General features: G+C 44.4%; 1 protein-coding gene across 8 annotated transcripts; it reads left to right on the forward strand.

Moving 5' to 3' along the window:
* The first annotated feature begins 4,990 nt into the window (after window positions 1–4,990).
* Zbtb18 (zinc finger and BTB domain containing 18) lies at window positions 4,991–13,464 on the forward strand. Of its 8 annotated transcripts, none has more exons than XM_029479001.1 (3): window positions 5,227–5,241; window positions 7,392–7,475; window positions 9,787–13,464. In XM_029479001.1, the coding sequence occupies exons 2-3, from the start codon at window positions 7,463–7,465 to the stop codon at window positions 11,367–11,369; spliced, it is 1,596 nt and encodes a 531-aa protein (XP_029334861.1). In that variant the 5' UTR covers window positions 5,227–5,241; window positions 7,392–7,462; the 3' UTR covers window positions 11,370–13,464. The 8 variants fall into 8 exon arrangements, with proteins under 8 accessions (XP_021021863.1, XP_029334861.1, XP_029334870.1 ...); XM_029479009.1 differs by lacking the exons at window positions 5,227–5,241; window positions 7,392–7,475 and adding exons at window positions 5,630–5,990; window positions 6,638–6,745; XM_029478998.1 differs by lacking the exon at window positions 5,227–5,241 and adding an exon at window positions 6,023–6,745.
* The last annotated feature ends 4,214 nt before the right edge of the window (window positions 13,465–17,678 follow it).

Genomic DNA, 17,678 nt, shown 5'->3' on the forward strand with positions numbered 1-17,678 from the left:
CATTTCAACAAATGCTAGCTGTTTAAACTCCCATTAAGAGATGGTAGCCAGGCCTTTTGTTTAGCCAGCTTGGGGTGGGACTGGGGCTGTGGATGGCAGGGGTGGAGGGTACAGCGGTTGTCTAGCATACACAAGGCCTTGAGTTCCATTACAAGCATAACTGGGGAGGGGGGAGGAGGACAGTGGAGAGGCCTCGTATTAAATGATGGGTACACACAAAGCAAGCACAGGAGTGACTATAAAAGCACCGCTGTGTGTTCTTAAACATCCAAAATGCCTTACGGCATAATGTATTTTATAAGAGAGAAAAGAAACTGAGAAACGGGCTAGGGGTTGAAAAGCTACTGAATACATTTGCTTTCCTTTCCTCCTAAAGTCTTGGAAGTAAACAGCCCTGGTTCCAAGCAAGCCTGAACTATTGGCCTCCTTCAGCCACGACACTATCAGAGCTCCAATTTACAGCGGGCAGCTGAGAACTTGCTACACAGGAAAACCATTCTGGGAACGTGGCATTACTTGCTCCCCTTGCCCTTAACCCTCAGATGCTTTGAATTACTGGTGTAGCTCACTCTGCTCTCCTCACAGGGGTGACCCCACTGCCCCTGCACCCCATGCAAGAGCCATTCCTCAAGAGTTTCAAATGCTGCTGCCACCGGTTCTGGCTTTGGGGCCGACAATCTAATGGAATTACCTCCAATGCTGGACAATCATAGTTCAGAGAGTTAATGTATAGTGTAGGCTCCTATACCACACAATCTATAGCCTGGGAGATGACTTGATATATAATGTGCTCTGCAAGATTATAAATGTGTGCAAATTTATTTAATTAAAAAAATGTATTGGCTGAATGTGGTCATACAGTCTTTAATTCGAGCAGTTGGGAGGCAGAGGCAGGTATTCTTTGTGAGTTCAAGGCCACTCTAGTCTAGACAGGAAGTTCCACACTACTAAGGGCTACATAGTGAGACCCTGTCTTAGAAAAGAAATCTTTTTATTACTTTGTATGTGTATGAATGCAGGTGAGTATGTGTGGGACTTAGAGGACAACTTTCAGGAGTGTGCTCTTACCTGGCCCATTGTTGGGAAAAAATCTTGCCATTGCTGCCGTACAGTTTAGTCCAGACTAGACAGCCTTCAGGAGGTCTAGAGTTATAAGTGACCTTAATCCTATGCACTCATCAGGCTTTTTAAAATTGGGGGTTCTCAAGCTTGTGCAGCCAATACTTTTATCTGTTGAATTATTTCACTGGCTCCGAATGTATGTATTCTCTCTCTCTCTCTCTCTCTCTCTCTCTCTCTCTCCCTCTCTCTCCCCCCCCCCCTCGCACACACACAGACACACACACACACACACACACACACACACACACACACACACACACACGCAGATAGGCCTTTAGGAAATACACTCCTTGTCCACCATCATGGTATGAGTTCCAGTTCGTTTACTTTTTAAAACTCGCTTGCAGCTATGTTTCTATGCCTATTTCTTCCTTTGGACCACTTCAACCTGCTCTTTTCTTGGAGCCATGGAAGGGGTTGGGGGACGATGGGAAGCTGAGGCAGGAAGATTACAAAGTTCAAGCAGTCCATAGTGTATCTGTCTCAAATAGAAACAGAAAGTGAATAGAATACATTCACACGATGTATGGAAGGTAGTGAGTCCAATAGAAGCTTGAACAAACGTTTTTATTTTAGTGTGCCTTTTTCCTACAAATCTATAGATTAAAAAACAGAATCAAGCGTGGTAGCTGCTTGGGTTGCAGAAGCAGGGATGGTTACTTGACTCTACAGCTTCCAATGCAGCCTAGGCGATGTAGGAAGCTCTTACCTTAAAGTCATTAATCAGATTAAATTCTAGTCACACCTTGATACCTATAATAGTTGTTACAAATCTCACACTTTGGGTTAGCTAATATTTTATTGTTTGCTTCTAATTCTACTTTTTTTTAGTAAATGTGCCAACTATACATGGCATTGTTACCTTTATGAACACAATGTTTAAAATGCACTTTCATCATGATTCCGTTACCTGTAATAGAATCAGCAATGGTTTTTCAGTGCTCTGCCTTGCGATTCACCAGTCACTGGGTTTATGGAGCTACTCATCAAATCAACATTGACTCTGTTAAAACTGTCACTTTTGACTCTTTATGTAATGAAAATGGAAGAAGACGTTTTCTCTAGCAGGAACTCTCTTGTATCTCTTTATTTTTAGACTCCAGGGCTCCCAGGAAAGCTTGTGTGGATTAGAACCGTGCAGCAATGGCACTCTTTCAGAGAGAAAGCAACGGAGTAGTTTCTCCAATAGGTTAGTGTTGGTGGGGTTTTTGTTTTCCCTGAATTTGTTTTCACTGTGTGAGGTGGGCATTGAGAGTAGTTCATTAGCTTTAAAGCAACACTGAACTCTGTCATGTCTCTTTGTTTAAACTGTTGTATAGGAGTGGGCAGACCTCTGGCCAGAGACGTACTCAAGGGGAGTTATTTGCACTCTGACTTCTATCTTCCTGGGATCCAGTGGATGGAGAATAGAAATAGTAGCCTGCGGTATACAGCACCTCTGATACCAATCATACTGTATTGTTTGTCTTTGTATGTTGATTTTCCAACCGGAACTAAAGGTAGAGTTTAAATGAAGTTGGGGTGGGGGAGGGAGGAGAGAAAATACAATTGTACCAGGGACCTTGGATATAACTGTCATAGCAGTGAGGGGTGACAGACTGGCTTCTTTAAATATTCATTTAATCTGTATATCCTGGACACACTTTTCTGTTCTCAAAATGGATACTAGTTATGGCTCACAGGGAAAACAGCCCCAAAATAGAGCAAGCCATATTTATGACTTTCGACCCACCAGTGTCTTGTCTGTCTCTGGGACTGTTAGCTCCGCTAGCAGGTACACTGTGTAAAACCGTTGTCAGAGCTGTGATTTCGTTCTGGATACCATAAAACTGAGTCTAAGTTTTGGTGGATAATCTGAATCCAAGTTTTCTTACAAATTTATGATTTGATATCCTGACATTAGCAGGTACTTTACATCTGTTTATCAAGAGGTTTGTTAATCCCTTATTGTTAGCTTTTAATTGGTGAAACATGGCTTTATAAATACAAACATCTTTTTCCTTTTATCCTCTTGAATTCTCCATGAAACATATAGATTCCTTTTTATGTTTCTTTTCTTTTTTCTTTTTTTAAGTGTTTCATTCATCTAGGATACTGGTAGGCGCATGAGGTGGCTCAAGCCTTTAATCCTAGCCCCTGGGAGGCAGAGGCAGGCAGATCTTTGTGAGTTCAAGGCCAGCTTAGTCTACATGTGAGTTCCAGAACAGCAAGGACCATCTATGCAGAGACCCTGCCTCAAACAGCCAAATCAAACTACAACAAAAACCACCTGTAAACTCCCAAAATGTCTAACAAATTGAGAGTGGGTCTTTCTTCTGGGAAGCACGGGGTAAGAAATTCGGGTTGAATCTGAGGATGCCCCTGACGCCCGCCCTTCCCTCGCCCCCCATCCATCATGAGGATTTAAGAGATTTAAGGAAAGAGTAGAAACCATTACTGTTTCCAACAGAATATCAAAGTTTTGGGAACTTGGCATAGTGTGTGTGTTCATTAGCAATTCAATGTCTGATTTGCCCACACAATTACTTTCAACTTCTTTACTAGTTTGTCCTGGAAGAAAGAGAAAGCAGATTTTGCTCAGCTGCAAGGTTTCCTGGTGAGTTGGTTAGCAACAAGGCTTGCCAGTCAGCGTTCACATAGCAAAGAGTAAACACATTTCATTTAGACAATTACTAGTGTGTTGACTTCCTCGCTATGCACTTTTCTTATTGTCTTGAATCATTCTCTCCCCTGCTTGTTACTCAACTTTTTACTTGTGTGTTATTCTTGCCTCCCATTATCTTGAGGGCAGAAATTTTCTACATTTCCTCTTTGCACAAAGAACAGGTAAGGAGGAAGTTTATCTGAAGGGAGAGAGGTGCAACACAAAATAAGGTCTCTCCCTTCCTTACAAAGCCGTGGCTCCTTACGCACCAATTAAGGGACAGACTAAAGCGTCTACAAGTATCCATCTCCCTGGAAAGGTCTAAGACTGGTCTCGGGGCAATGTCTTTGCTTGTCACGGAGAGTACAGACGGGACGCGGGGATCGTGAAAAGAAAAGAAACGCAGCTGCAACTTGAACTGAGGACGCCGGGGAAAGGCGCCTCTCACAGCCGCTAGGAGCTTGCAGCTCGCATGCACCTGGCGACCGACTCGGCAGGCCGGAGGCGGCGCGTCCCGGAGGAGGACGGGGCCTGGGCGAGCACCGCAGGAGGGCCAGACCCAGCGGCCCCAGGCTGGCCCTGGCCAGCTGCGGCCCCACGCGCTCGGCCTCCTCGGGACACCTGCCCCGAGAAAAAGTATACTTATGGCCGTCGCGGTGCACGCGGACTCGCTCGCTCCACACCCCCAGAGCGCGCTTGTCTCCAGCCTGGAAGCAGGCCCCTCCCCGCGCAGCTGTCGCCGCCGCCTGCGGGCTCCTTTCACTTTCTCACGGCCAAGTCACCCAGAGGGGAGCCACTGCCGCCGCTACTGCCGCCGCCGCCGCCGCCGCCGCCGCGGTCCGCGAGCTCCGCCCCTCCCCGAGAAGACCACGCCCACCCAACAGTCGCCGCCTGCGATTGGCGCGCGCAGGCGGCAGCTCCTGACCGCCACTCCTATTGGTCGAGCTGCCCCGTCAGTCCCGCCGCTTCTCCGCCCTCCCGGAACACCGCGCTCCTACTGGGCGCCAACGAGGCCGGGGGCGGGCCAGAGAACGGGGCCCGCCGCTTTCGCTCAATCGCTGAGCGGCCGGCAAGGGGCGGCCCGGCCGGGCGGGGCCACATTTGGGCCGCGCCGCCGCGTGCGTGCGTGTGCGTCGTCCGCCCCCCGCCCGCGCCCCGCCCGCCCCGCCCCCCGGCCCGGCGCCGCGCTCGCCCGCCCGCCCGCCCGCTCCCGCCCGTGCGTCTGGCAGGCTGCGGCCGCCGCTGGGCTGCTGCCATGGGGAGCCGTTGAAAGAGTGGGGCCCTGTGGCTCGGCCGCGCGCCTCAGGCTGCCAGCGCGGGCGGGGGGCGGCGGGGGCGCGCGGGGCCCGGGCCGGGGCCGGCGGGCGGGCGGGGGCCGGCGGAGGACGCCCACAAGTCCAGCGGCGGCGGCGGCGGCAGAGGAGGAGGAGGAGGAGGAGGACGCGGCGGGGACGCGGCGACTCGGGCCGCTCCGTGTGAGTCCCCGCGCCCGCCCTGCCCCGCTGCCGACCGTGGGCTCCTGCCGGGCGGAGTTAGTTAGTGCGGCGGAGGGCAGGCGGTGCGGGCTCGCCTCGCCTCGCCTGGCCGCGCTCCCCGGCCGGTGCAGCTGCGGCGCGGGGCGGACTCGGTGCAGCTGCGGCGGCGCCTCCCGGTGCGGAGGGCGGGCGGGCGGGCGGGGGAGGGGGCCGGGCCGCCGCAGCTGCAGCGCCCGGGACGGCCGCGGCTCCGGGGCCGGTGCAGCTGCAGGGCCGGGGGAGGGGGAGGGCGCGGCGCCCGGGTTGCGGTTGCCGGGAGGCCCCGGGGGCTGGCGCGCGGCGGCGGCGGCGGCGGGGGAGCGGTCGCCGCGCCGCTTCTTGCGACTTTTCTTTTGTTGTTGCCGCGACCCGGGTCTGTTTTCTCGGCCGTTGTGGAAGGTGCTTTCCTGCTGCACCGGCTCTCTGCCCTGCACCTTCTTCCCCGTGGTTTCACCCTTCCTCTTTCCCTGAAGTGCTTTATGCACCGCGAACTGCGCGAAGATTTGCATCTCCTCTCCCACCCCTGAACCTCACACACACACCCGGGGCACCCTGCCCCCACCTCTGAAAAACAAACCCCCTAACCTCACAGAACCTCCGAGGGTCCGCGGTAGCGGTGGACGGGTCGATCCGTGGAGTGGATGTCTTCGGGCCATTGCGGTGCTTGGGACTCATTAAACTGTCACTCACCCCCACCACCACCCCACTGGGTAAACTGGGTGATTAATGTCGGATATAGTGGAATGGAGCGAGGGTATCTGTGGAAAAGAGGGTGTGTGTGTGGCAGGGAAGTAATGTATCTATCTGCACAGAGTGCCTCCCGAACGAGTTCAGAATTGTGTCATTCACCGCGAAGTTAGAGAAAGTTAGGTTTGTGACTCGTGAGCGAGAGCAGAACACAGTCGGGGTTTTGTTCTCTAGCTCCCTGCCTCTGTTTTCTAAGGCGAGCCTAAGTGGTTGTCGCCTGGGTTGGGACGCTTGTGCCTCAGGCCCCAACTTCTTTTTTCTACTCTCCAACCTCCCAAGGATCGGTGGAGATGTGCCTGATATTCATAGATGTCGCAGCACCTTGCAGGGCACCCAGCGACCCAGCCCCGGTTACATTAACATTACATCAGCCATTAGAAAAGATCCACAAACTGTAGCCAAAAAAAGTTCCCAAAGTCTGCACTTGGCCTCCCAACCCTCCTGGTGATCACAACCCCTTTCCCCAAAGTTATAGAGACCAAGGGCAAGACAAAAGTGACGACTTTTCTGAGCAGGAAGACGAGCTGTGTGGTCAAACAACCATTCTAAGTGACTGTAGCAGGTTTTGTCAGTTTATTAATTTGCCTCATTGAACTAAAATACTTTCCAGTATTTCAGAAGTGCAGTTTGAGTTTGTTGATGCTGAAAGTGGAAATTTGCACTAACGGTGGCAGTGTGAACTATTTTCCTGAGAGGTAGATCCAGATAAATTGCTTAGGTAAGAGTAAAACAATAAGGTGAACCACGCTGAAGTAATAGTTCTTAATAAGTCTGCCAACATTTCGGAGATGTCTGCCATTATCTCCGCAGGGGAAGGGGGAAAAACATGCTGTAATAATGTTGAAATGGGACTAGAGATGTCAAATGGGTTGGTTTAAAAATATCCCTAAGCTGCCTTTGAAACTAGACGTTGGAGTTGAATAAAAGTGAATGTGGGTTTCCTGAATAGCACCGAGCTCGAGTGTGCTGTCATATGTAAGCCAGTCCACCAACTTGAGGCAGAAGTGTTGCGATTCCATAAATACAGTAGGACTCCATATGCTGAGCTTTTCAATTTCTTCTGTTAGAAAGTTTGGGGGGAAAAAGGAAGACTTTGAAGTATTTTGTTTATACTAACAGAAGAGAAAAGTTCTCCTAAGAAAAAGCTGGTGGCAGGAGTGTAGAGGAGTAGCATATGGCATTAAAGGAGCACAGCTGGAGGTAGCATTTCCATCTGAACATGATGTCAGAGCAGCTGACAGCCTGCCATCCCTCAGCCTTTTATTCTAACACACAGACAGGGAGTTAGTGTGTGCGGATCTGTGGTGGAGAAGGTATCTCATTCCGCTCCAACATCATCTCCACTCTGCATCTGTCTCTCTTAGTCTGCTTTTTTTCCACCGATGTAACAGACCTGCAGCCAGCAAGACTCCGAGGGAAGGACTTAATCAAGTTTATGTGTCCTAAAGGTAGGAGTAGCAGGAGATTAGGCTGAGCATCTTTGTGTTTGGGTGTTTTATTTAATTTTTTTTTAAATCACATTACTTTTCTAATCCACTTTATGAATAATATGTGAAATTGAGCATGAAGTGATGGTCTTACTGGATTGAAAGTCTTGGGCTTGCTTGGTTTACAATTTTATTTCTTCTATTTGAGCAAGTAAATAACTTTAATACACAAATATTTCAAGTTTTCAAATGGTAAGAAACACTATGGAATATGGCTTTTGGAGGTCACTGTGGATTAAGATGTCTTTTGTTCACTGCTGTTTAGATTCCTTTTGCTTGAGGGGGGCAGAAATAGTAAACTGTCTGGAATCCAGCTTTCAAACTTACACGAGAAGATTATTCTGGGTAAGAAGCTAGGTTGTGTAATTAATTCCACTGTGAAACTTTATTCTTCAAAACATTCGGCAAGCATTACTGAAAGCAGCATACAGCTGTAGTGCTTTTGAAACCGGAGGGTTTTTGTTGTTGGGTTTTTTTTTTTTTTTTTTTTTTTTTTGGTTTTTTTTTTTTTTTTTTTTTTTTTTGGTTTTGTTTTGTTTTTTGTTTTTTAAGAAGGAAGGAAGAAAAAAAGAGAACTTTTGTTCCTAGGAGAATAGTTTGACCAGTTTCCTCATTTCTCTTTTAAATATATATTTAAGAGATCTTTTATTTCAACATAACAATAATTATTTGCAGGAGTTTTTGTGTTAGCGACTAATTTAGAACTTGTAGATGTGAGCTGCCTGAATTGGCCAGACAGCTGTAATCGCACTCCTCTATTCTTAATCTCTTTATCTGGGCAGCAGCTGCCATATGGCCACAGTCAGCTGGATCAGATGTTTATAAGCTTCCTTCTTCGTCCCTCTGTCCTCTCAGCCTCCTAATTTGATCACGGCTACCTTGTGAGCTGCCCTCCAATCTTTATTTTTAGCCCTCTCAAGGATTAGGATTGATGTTAGCTGTGGGGCACTTAAAGTGATTGTATTGTAAATCTTGGTTTATTCTATTGGTGGTGTCTTTCTTTCAGAGGTATTGGGGTTAGGATGAAAGTTTCACTGTGTCTCAGCATAGTGTGGAGGGGAGAAGTAGTTTCTGAATATTAGCTTCATATCCATCCTCAGATGCACTTGCAGAGGTAGATGGTGGAGAGCCCTGCCTTTGGTCCCAGGATGGGGAAGTGGGCTCCGCTGATCTTAAGAGAGTTTTAGCCACTACAGATGAATTTTGACCGATCTTTGCCTTCCCTTCTTTCACTCTCTCCCTTGCCAGAAAACATGAGAAAGATGCATAATTGGAAGAATAGAAGGTACTGGGAAAACAGAATATATCAGGTTATTATTGAAACAAAGTATTTTCTGTTGGATACCTGAGGCAGAGCCAGAAAAAAAAGTTTATTTATTTTATTTTTTCTAGGAAGGCTTTAAAAACTATTTAACTTACAAAGTTCTTGCACCTCATTTTACAGTGGTAAAAGTTTGATTAATTTTAATATGAAGTTTCTTTTGCCCTATAGCAGATCAAAGTTCAGATGAAAAATTTCAGAGTTAACAGCCTCTCTGGTTGCTAATGTTGTTGAAGTAGAGGATCTACAAAGAAACAGACCCCCCCCATTCATTTTTAAAATGTTTGGATTTGTTCATAGTAAAGATGATCTTTCCCATCTGTCGGTACAGTTCTGTCTGCTCTTCTGTGTGTGCAGTACCTGCAAATCTTACCGCACCAACATCTGTTCTTATACACAGGGCTTTTGTTGTTGTAACACTCTGACTTTAAAAGTAAGTTGTTTGCTGATTTCTGGACTAATTATGCAGTTTCGTTTTTTTTTTCCCCCTCAATTCAGCCAAATGTGTGTGTTCAGTCTGTGCTTTCTAAGTAGTCGGGTATCAGACGTGTTACAAAGAATGGCTGGACATGTCTTCTTGACTCTTCCAGAATTTGTGAGGGACTTTGCCTGATATTATGAGGTCTTTCCCTTTGAAGTTAAAGCTCTCTTTTAGGTTTTGTTGAATGTCATTTGATGAGTTGTTGGTTAAATTTCTGGAAGAGGTCTGAGTTCTTGTTCTCAGTCTTAAGCTAAAGGAAGCTTTAAACTTGACCAGGAGTTCTGAGTGGGGTGAGCAAAGCCTTGGTGATTGCATTTAGGTCGAATGTGTGACTTGGGAGTCCTTGGGGTGTAAGCCTGATTTAAAATTCAGACATGTAACTCTCTACCACTAAGGCGGATATTTTTTAAAGTGGTGACTAGAGTCTAAATTCCTGACTAGGCTCTAACGAGAAACTCCTCTTTCCCCAGGTTATGAAGACAGTATGGAGTTTCCAGACCACAGCAGACATTTGCTGCAGTGTCTGAGCGAGCAGAGGCACCAGGGCTTTCTTTGTGACTGCACTGTTCTGGTGGGAGATGCCCAGTTCCGGGCACACCGAGCTGTTCTGGCTTCATGCAGCATGTATTTCCACCTCTTTTACAAGGACCAGCTGGACAAAAGAGACATTGTTCATCTGAACAGCGACATTGTGACAGCCCCCGCTTTCGCTCTCCTGCTTGAATTCATGTACGAAGGGAAACTCCAGTTCAAAGACTTGCCCATTGAGGACGTGCTAGCAGCTGCCAGTTATCTCCACATGTATGACATTGTCAAAGTCTGCAAAAAGAAGCTGAAAGAGAAAGCTACCACAGAGGCGGACAGCACCAAAAAAGAAGAAGATGCTTCAAGTTGTTCGGATAAAGTCGAGAGCCTCTCAGACGGCAGCAGCCACATGGCAGGTGACCTGCCCAGTGATGAAGATGAAGGCGAAGATGACAAATTGAACATTCTACCCAGCAAAAGGGACTTGGCAGCTGAGCCTGGGAACATGTGGATGCGATTGCCCTCAGACTCAGCAGGCATCCCCCAGGCTGGAGGAGAGGCCGAGCCACACGCCACAGCAGCTGGAAAAACAGTAGCCAGCCCCTGCAGCTCAACAGAGTCTTTGTCCCAGAGGTCTGTCACCTCCGTGAGGGATTCGGCAGATGTTGACTGTGTGCTGGACCTGTCTGTCAAGTCCAGCCTTTCAGGAGTTGAAAATCTGAACAGCTCTTATTTCTCTTCACAGGACGTGCTGAGAAGCAACCTGGTGCAGGTGAAGGTGGAGAAAGAGGCNTCCTGTGATGAGAGTGATGTTGGCACTAATGACTATGACATGGAACATAGCACTGTGAAAGAGAGTGTGAGCACTAACAACAGGGTACAGTATGAGCCAGCCCACCTGGCTCCTCTGAGGGAGGACTCGGTCTTAAGGGAGCTGGATCGGGAGGACAAAGCCAGCGATGATGAGATGATGACCCCAGAGAGCGAGCGGGTCCAGGTGGAAGGGGGCATGGAGAACAGTCTGCTTCCCTATGTCTCCAATATCCTGAGCCCCGCGGGCCAGATCTTCATGTGCCCCCTGTGCAACAAAGTCTTCCCCAGCCCCCACATCCTGCAGNTCCACCTGAGCACGCACTTCCGCGAGCAGGATGGCATCCGTAGCAAGCCTGCCGCCGATGTCAATGTGCCCACGTGCTCCCTGTGTGGGAAGACTTTCTCCTGCATGTACACCCTCAAGCGCCACGAGAGGACTCACTCGGGGGAGAAGCCCTACACGTGCACCCANTGCGGCAAGAGTTTCCAGTACTCGCACAACCTGAGCCGTCATGCCGTGGTGCACACCCGCGAGAAGCCCCATGCCTGCAAGTGGTGCGAGCGCAGGTTCACGCAGTCCGGAGACCTGTACAGACACATCNGCAAGTTCCACTGTGAGTTGGTGAACTCCTTGTCGGTCAAAAGTGAAGCGCTGAGCTTGCCCACTGTCAGAGACTGGACCTTAGAAGATAGCTCTCAAGAACTTTGGAAATAATTATATATATATATTATATATATATATAAATAATATATATATATATACATATATATACATAGATCTCTATATAGTTATGGTACGGTCTAAAAGCAGTCTTGTTTCCTGGAACTGAAAAGTTGGGATCTTAACTTGTTTTTGCACTTTAGAATAATAGCATGAGAATCTCACTAATTTAGCATTCTGATAAAAGAAACTAGAGCAAGTCACAAGTAGAGAGCTGTCTTTCTTTTGAGGGTTAGGCCAAGNTAGCCAATAAAACCTTCTCAACAAATGGTTCTGTCACAAACGCTTTCACATGGCTTACTTTTGTACACACTGCATTGTCTTGAGCGCTTTCCCTGTGCTCCACACTGTTTTGTTTTGTTTTGTTTTCAGAGTAGAAATCCCCTCCAGTTTATTAGCCTCTTTATATGTCTCAAATTGCATGAATATTTTCTGGCTGTTGGAAACCTGAATGCTTTTAGACCCAAATGGAAAATTTCTGAAATGCTGGATTATCTATTTTTAAACAAGCAGTTGACTTAAAACTTTGTGTGGCAACTTCTGGTTTTCTGATGGTCCCCAGTGAGAGAAATCTGACAGTACACTGGGTCACTGGGACTGTCTCTGTGAAGGTTTGCTTGAGATGAAAAAGGATATTGCAGCTTCAGCAGTGTTGAACTGTGTGTTTAAAATGTGAATTACTGTTCTTGTATACTGTAATTGATTACACGGGCTGGGGGGGTGTCAAAGAACTTGACAGGTTGTGTTGATGCTCTTAGTTGAGTCTTGAAAAGTAAATATTAACGCTACAGAAATGCATGAGTTTCAATATATTTTTTGTCTTTGTTTGCATTGTATAACTTTAACGAGTGAGTTTAAAATTATTTAATTTCCTTAGAAAAATAGCACCATTTGGGAAAAAACTGGTGTTACGAAGAACATAAATGCACTGTTTTTATTTTTATTTTTATTTTATATAATTTAAATTGACTTTTCCCACGTCTTTAAGTTTGAAACTGTTAAGCTGAATAAAAACTTAAGCTGCAAATTGATAACTTCGCTACATTACAAGGAACATATAAATGTTTACAAACGGCTTAGAGAATTGCATGTGCAGTGTGCATTCATACCACACTTGTAATTGCACAGAACCCATGCCAGCTCAGAGTTTAGGTGTACACACGTACCCAGCCGAGTGTTTTTAGAATAACTACTGCACAAATTGACAATAGGTCATAGGTCATTCTCTCTCTCTCCCTCCTTTTTGCTTCCCTTTTCTTTTTCTCCCCTATTTCCTTTCCTTCCCCCTACCCCCTAACTCATGAAAAGATTCTATGGACTGAAAAAGCCCCAGGCTGAAAGGACTGAACCGCCTTGATTGACATGGGGAGGGGGGTTAGTAGACTGTGTATCGGCAGCAGAGGCTGCAGCCCGACGTGTGGTTCTGATGGCCAGCGCGGGGCAGAAGCGTTTTGCACACTGTTTGTTTTCCTGTCTTGCACTTACAAATAAGGTCTATGGGAGTAGCATGGGAAACGGTGGTTGTTTTTCCCTTTTTCTTTTTTAATTGCTTTTGTTTAAAATTTGATCGCCTTAACTACTGTAAACATAGCCTATTTTTGTGCTTAAGATACTGAATGGAAAACTCCATTGTGTGTTGCTGGACTGTTTTGGAAATATTTGGTCAAATGTATGTTAATTTGGCTGTAATGGCATTTAAAGCAAACAAACAAACAAACAAACAAAGCTGTGAAAATGGCCTTGGAGCATTATCTTTAGTTACTTGAAGAGTTTCTAGGTTTTTTTTAATACAGTTTATGTTAAAATAATCTTTATTAATTTAGAGGAGACAATCAATGTCTGTGGAAGAACGGACTTTTTTGGATTTTCTTTTTTTTTAATGGTCATCGTGAGTGATTGCTTTTTCTTTTACTTAGTTTCACATTCTTCCTTTGTTCTAAATCTTAGACTGACATCTAGCTTTGACAATCATAGTATGTTTTATTTCCTGAGGGGGAATAACTTATAATGCTGTTTAGTTTTGTACTATTGGTGTGTTGGTGAATTTTTAAACTGTGTGCTAACTGCAATAAATTATATGAACTGAGAATTCCTTGTGTGCTTTTTGTATTGTAGTCGCACAACAGATTTGAAGTTAGTATAGTGCATGATGTCTTCATTTTAATGTCAAGTTTTATTCAGTTTATGAAGTATTAGGCTGCTTTAGGGTCACCCAAATGGAAATGTGTGCACATTCTCACTATTTAAGGAGACACTAAGTGCACATTGAAGAATATAACCCATCTCTCTAGTGTAGATCAAGACTGTGGAGATAATTCCCTAGAAATTATAAATGCAAAGAGCTTGAAGTGGCAAAGGTAGGTTTTCATAATGAGCCGCACAACTACTAACCCATACACAATACAAGTCACTTTCCATGCGTGATTTTATCCTAAGTTGATTGGTCAAATCCATTCTCCCATGTTCTGGCTTTAAGTGGAAAATTGAAGGAGACCGGATGTCTTAATTTGGAAGACTGCTTGGCTAATGAGTGGAAGTCTAGGCAATTGAATTAGCAGGCATTCAGTTGTTCAAGATGAGCTGTGTATGTCTGTTCTTCTTACCAGCACTCAAAAGATCTTAGTGTTTGAGCTCAAATTTTAAAACCTACTTAAGTAATGCACCATCAGAGCTGTCCTTCCCCTTTGTCATTGCCCCTGCCTCAATTTCTTGCCTGTCTTGTTGGGTTTGTGTCTGGTAAGGGCTGGCTGACTCTTGGAATTCACAGAACACATGGATATAGAAGGACTTCGGCACGCAAGGACCTGGCCCTAGATTGCAGTGGGGCCCAGGTCTGAGGTTGTATAAATACTAAAATCTTCAAGTATCCATAACTCCTAATCCTACAGACAAATAAGGAAATAATAATTTTCCATTACTACTGTCAAAGATAATTACACCAAAAAGCCCACAGTAAGGTTAACTTTTTGGCGAGAGGGTGGGGTGGGGGGTGGGATCCAGTGAGTAAAACATGCCATTTAGAAGCTCTTCGATGACTTTGGCTAGAAACCCACAAAGATTTTTATCATAGAGTACAATAAAAATTTCCAGTTTGGAATGATACATTCAGTTTTTAACAGAGGAAATAATACAGCTAACACACCTCAAAATTGGCTTTAAACAACTGAACATTGCACATGAAGGGGCAATTTTCATTTGGTCTCTACATAGCTATTCCCTGAGCAGCTAGCTAGTGAGAGACTCTTCTCATTTTTCTGTGAGTTAAAGCTTTCTGAAGAGACTGAGGGCTTGTGTATCATTCAGTCTCATGACTGTCTTCATTTTAAGAGAGCACTACCCTAGCAGGCTTCACAGGATAGACTCAACAGCATTCTGAGTATGATTTAGAAATAACTTATTACAATACCGCACAACAGGCATAGAGTGTTATTACACAAAGGGTCACATTTGGCATGTGATGCACAAGAATCCATTGTTCTCCACTGCACTGAAGAAAGTTGTCATGCAATCCGGTTGGAAACCTGTAAAATCAGGCCCTCCTTTGACATCTGGCTGATTCCTAAATACATGCTAAAAATATGGTTTCACTTACTTTTGAAAACATCTGTTTCTTTCAGATAATCAATTAGGCCCTAGATTGCTGTGGGCCCAGCATTGTGTGCTAGCTGTACCCTGGGGAATAGCCAAGGAGTAGAAGACACTAAGGAGGCCGGTTGGGGATTCCCTGCCTAGTTAATTATGCTATCAGATTAATAGGTGAACCAAGTAGAGTTTACCCTTAACGGACTTCACGTGGGCCTCTAAAAACAGGTTTTTGGAAGGTTAGAAAAAGATGAACACTATTTAAAATGATATATTTACTCACATTAAGTATTTTTTTTAAAAAATGCTTGTTTCCCCAAGTAATTTTTTATTGAACTACTATAAGAGAAATAACTATTTTCTTTAACCTTGGATTTCCTAGTTTTACAGATCAAATACACATAAAATGCATTTTTAAAAAAACTTGAGAAACCCCATTTTTAAAAATCAGATACAATTTTTTTTTAATCTCAAAATTTCCTGCACTGTTTGCCTATATGTTTTCATTCTTATAACGTTTAAAAATCTTTGAGTTCTAGCCTAACGAAATCTCACATAACTCTGGGTAGGAAAATTTTAATTGTAGATACCGACCGACCTAAATTTTTATTATATTTATTTATTGCAATGTTTGAAACTGCTGATAAAGTAGAGTGGGTGAAGTAAGTATGAATTTTGAAGTTCAGGACAGAAAAGCTGTGTCACTTTGATTAAAGCCCTCTACCTCTAAAATACTGGAGATAATGTCATCTTAAAAATAAAGCAGTGGCTTTAGTTTTTAAATGCAAATAAATGGCTTTTAGGAATTTAATTTTGGCCAGAGTCCAACTTTATTACACTGACAGGATTTTGTCCCTTATGTTAGAATATTTCGATTTATTTATTTATTTTTACCTTTTGCCTGCGGAATCCTGGCAAAATATCCGTGATTCTTTGGTCTAGACATGCAGTCACTTATCTGACTTCAAGTCAACTTGGCTCCGACAGACTCTGTCTCCAGCCCTCTCCACTCTGCTCAGCTTCACTCCTGTCTTAGGGAATAGCAGCAGAGGGGTCAGCTACATCTTAGGGTGCCATTGAGAGCTTTCAGAAATTCATCCTGATAGATCATTCAGAAATTAAGCTTTTAGTATTTTTTGCAAACCAATGCCTTTAAGAATCCTCACCTACTATCGTGATTTCTTATGGAAGAAACTGAACCCCACATGTGAAACGCTATGAAGAGACCGGGTGTCTGTGTAGAAATGGACCAGCGAGCACCAGTAGTTTGAACAGTCTTTTTTTTCTTTAAAAATCCAAATACCTTATCATGCCTCTGCTTATGCTAAATACATTGCAATTAATCCTCCAATGCAGACAGGACAGTTTTACCTCCCTCTGGTATATTCAAGCCTTTGAAAGAAAGATCAGGTTTTTTGGGGGGTATCTAGGAGGGGGTTGAAGGGAGGGAGGGATGAAGTATCCAGTTACCTTTTCTAATTCTATTCTGATATTTACTAACCTCATCAATTTCGAGCTTTCTGTGGGATGCTGCTTCTTTAGTTGAAAGGGTAGCTCTAACAATATCCTTTAAAACCAAAGGCTGTCTTGAATTTGTGGTCACTTATTCCCCCCAATAAAGTATGTCCTTTTCCTAAGCTTTGGGAATGGATTTGCCATTAGGCTATAGGAAGCTGCATCTCTTTGGGGAATGAGAGGAAAAACAAAAGAAAAGCCCATTTGGGTTTAAACGGTAGCACACTTAGGAACAGCTTCACTGAGTGTGTGCAGGACAGCTTTCAGCGCTCCGGTGACACACAGACTGACTCCAGTCACTGAAACTGCCCGCACACAGCCTCTTGTGATCTTAGCAGTTAATCATTAAATCATGTGGCTTTTGTTACGTGTCAGTATGCATGCCTATCGTGATGCTATAGGAATTTTTAAACGTAGTTGTCCCAAATATTCAAGTTTGTCAAAGGTGCACTTGTAGTCCATTTAAGCTGGAGCATGAACGAATGTTTTAATATTGGTAAGCATGTGCAAATACCTTATACCTGTTCTAATACAGAAGATGTGTAGCTGTCACCAAAGCGGAAAGACTAGCAGGATTTTATTCATGTGCCATACCAGAATAAAACTTTTGGTATGTGACAGAATTTAGAAGAAATTTATCAATCATGTATGAATAGATTTACTCAAACCTATAGAAAGAAATATGTACATTTTATTTAAAAAAAAACATACTTAATGCAGGTCACCTTACCTCTGGGAGGATTATTAATGACTCTAACATTTTGTGTATGGTATTATCTGAGATGAGCTTTGATCAAAGTAGAAGTATTTAAAATTTTCTTTCAAATCTCTTAAAGGTTTTTTTTTTTTTTTTTTTTTGAGATTGAAAATACACACCTACCTGTTCTTTGAAACGCTAGCCTTGGCTTGGTAATACTGAAACATCATTTGCATGTTTACTAGACAGCAATGCCTCCTAAGCAGGTCGCTGTGGACAATTTCTCAGAAAGCACAGCAGTACCACAATTAAAATACTGAAGAGAAATAGCTATGCTCGGTGAGCTGGAACTACCAGAGAAGGTAGTGACATCAGTGTGTACTTAGTGGGGGAAAAATCCCAATTTCTAACTTAACAGTTCTCCATCACTTAAAATCCTCCTCAATTAGAATAATTTGGAGCAAAAGAAAAAAACATATCTCAAGAAAATTAGATTTATAAAGTTATTT

Source organism: Mus caroli, chromosome 1 (assembly GCF_900094665.2).
Source record: "Mus caroli chromosome 1, CAROLI_EIJ_v1.1, whole genome shotgun sequence".
Taxonomy (NCBI): Eukaryota; Metazoa; Chordata; class Mammalia; order Rodentia; family Muridae; genus Mus; species Mus caroli.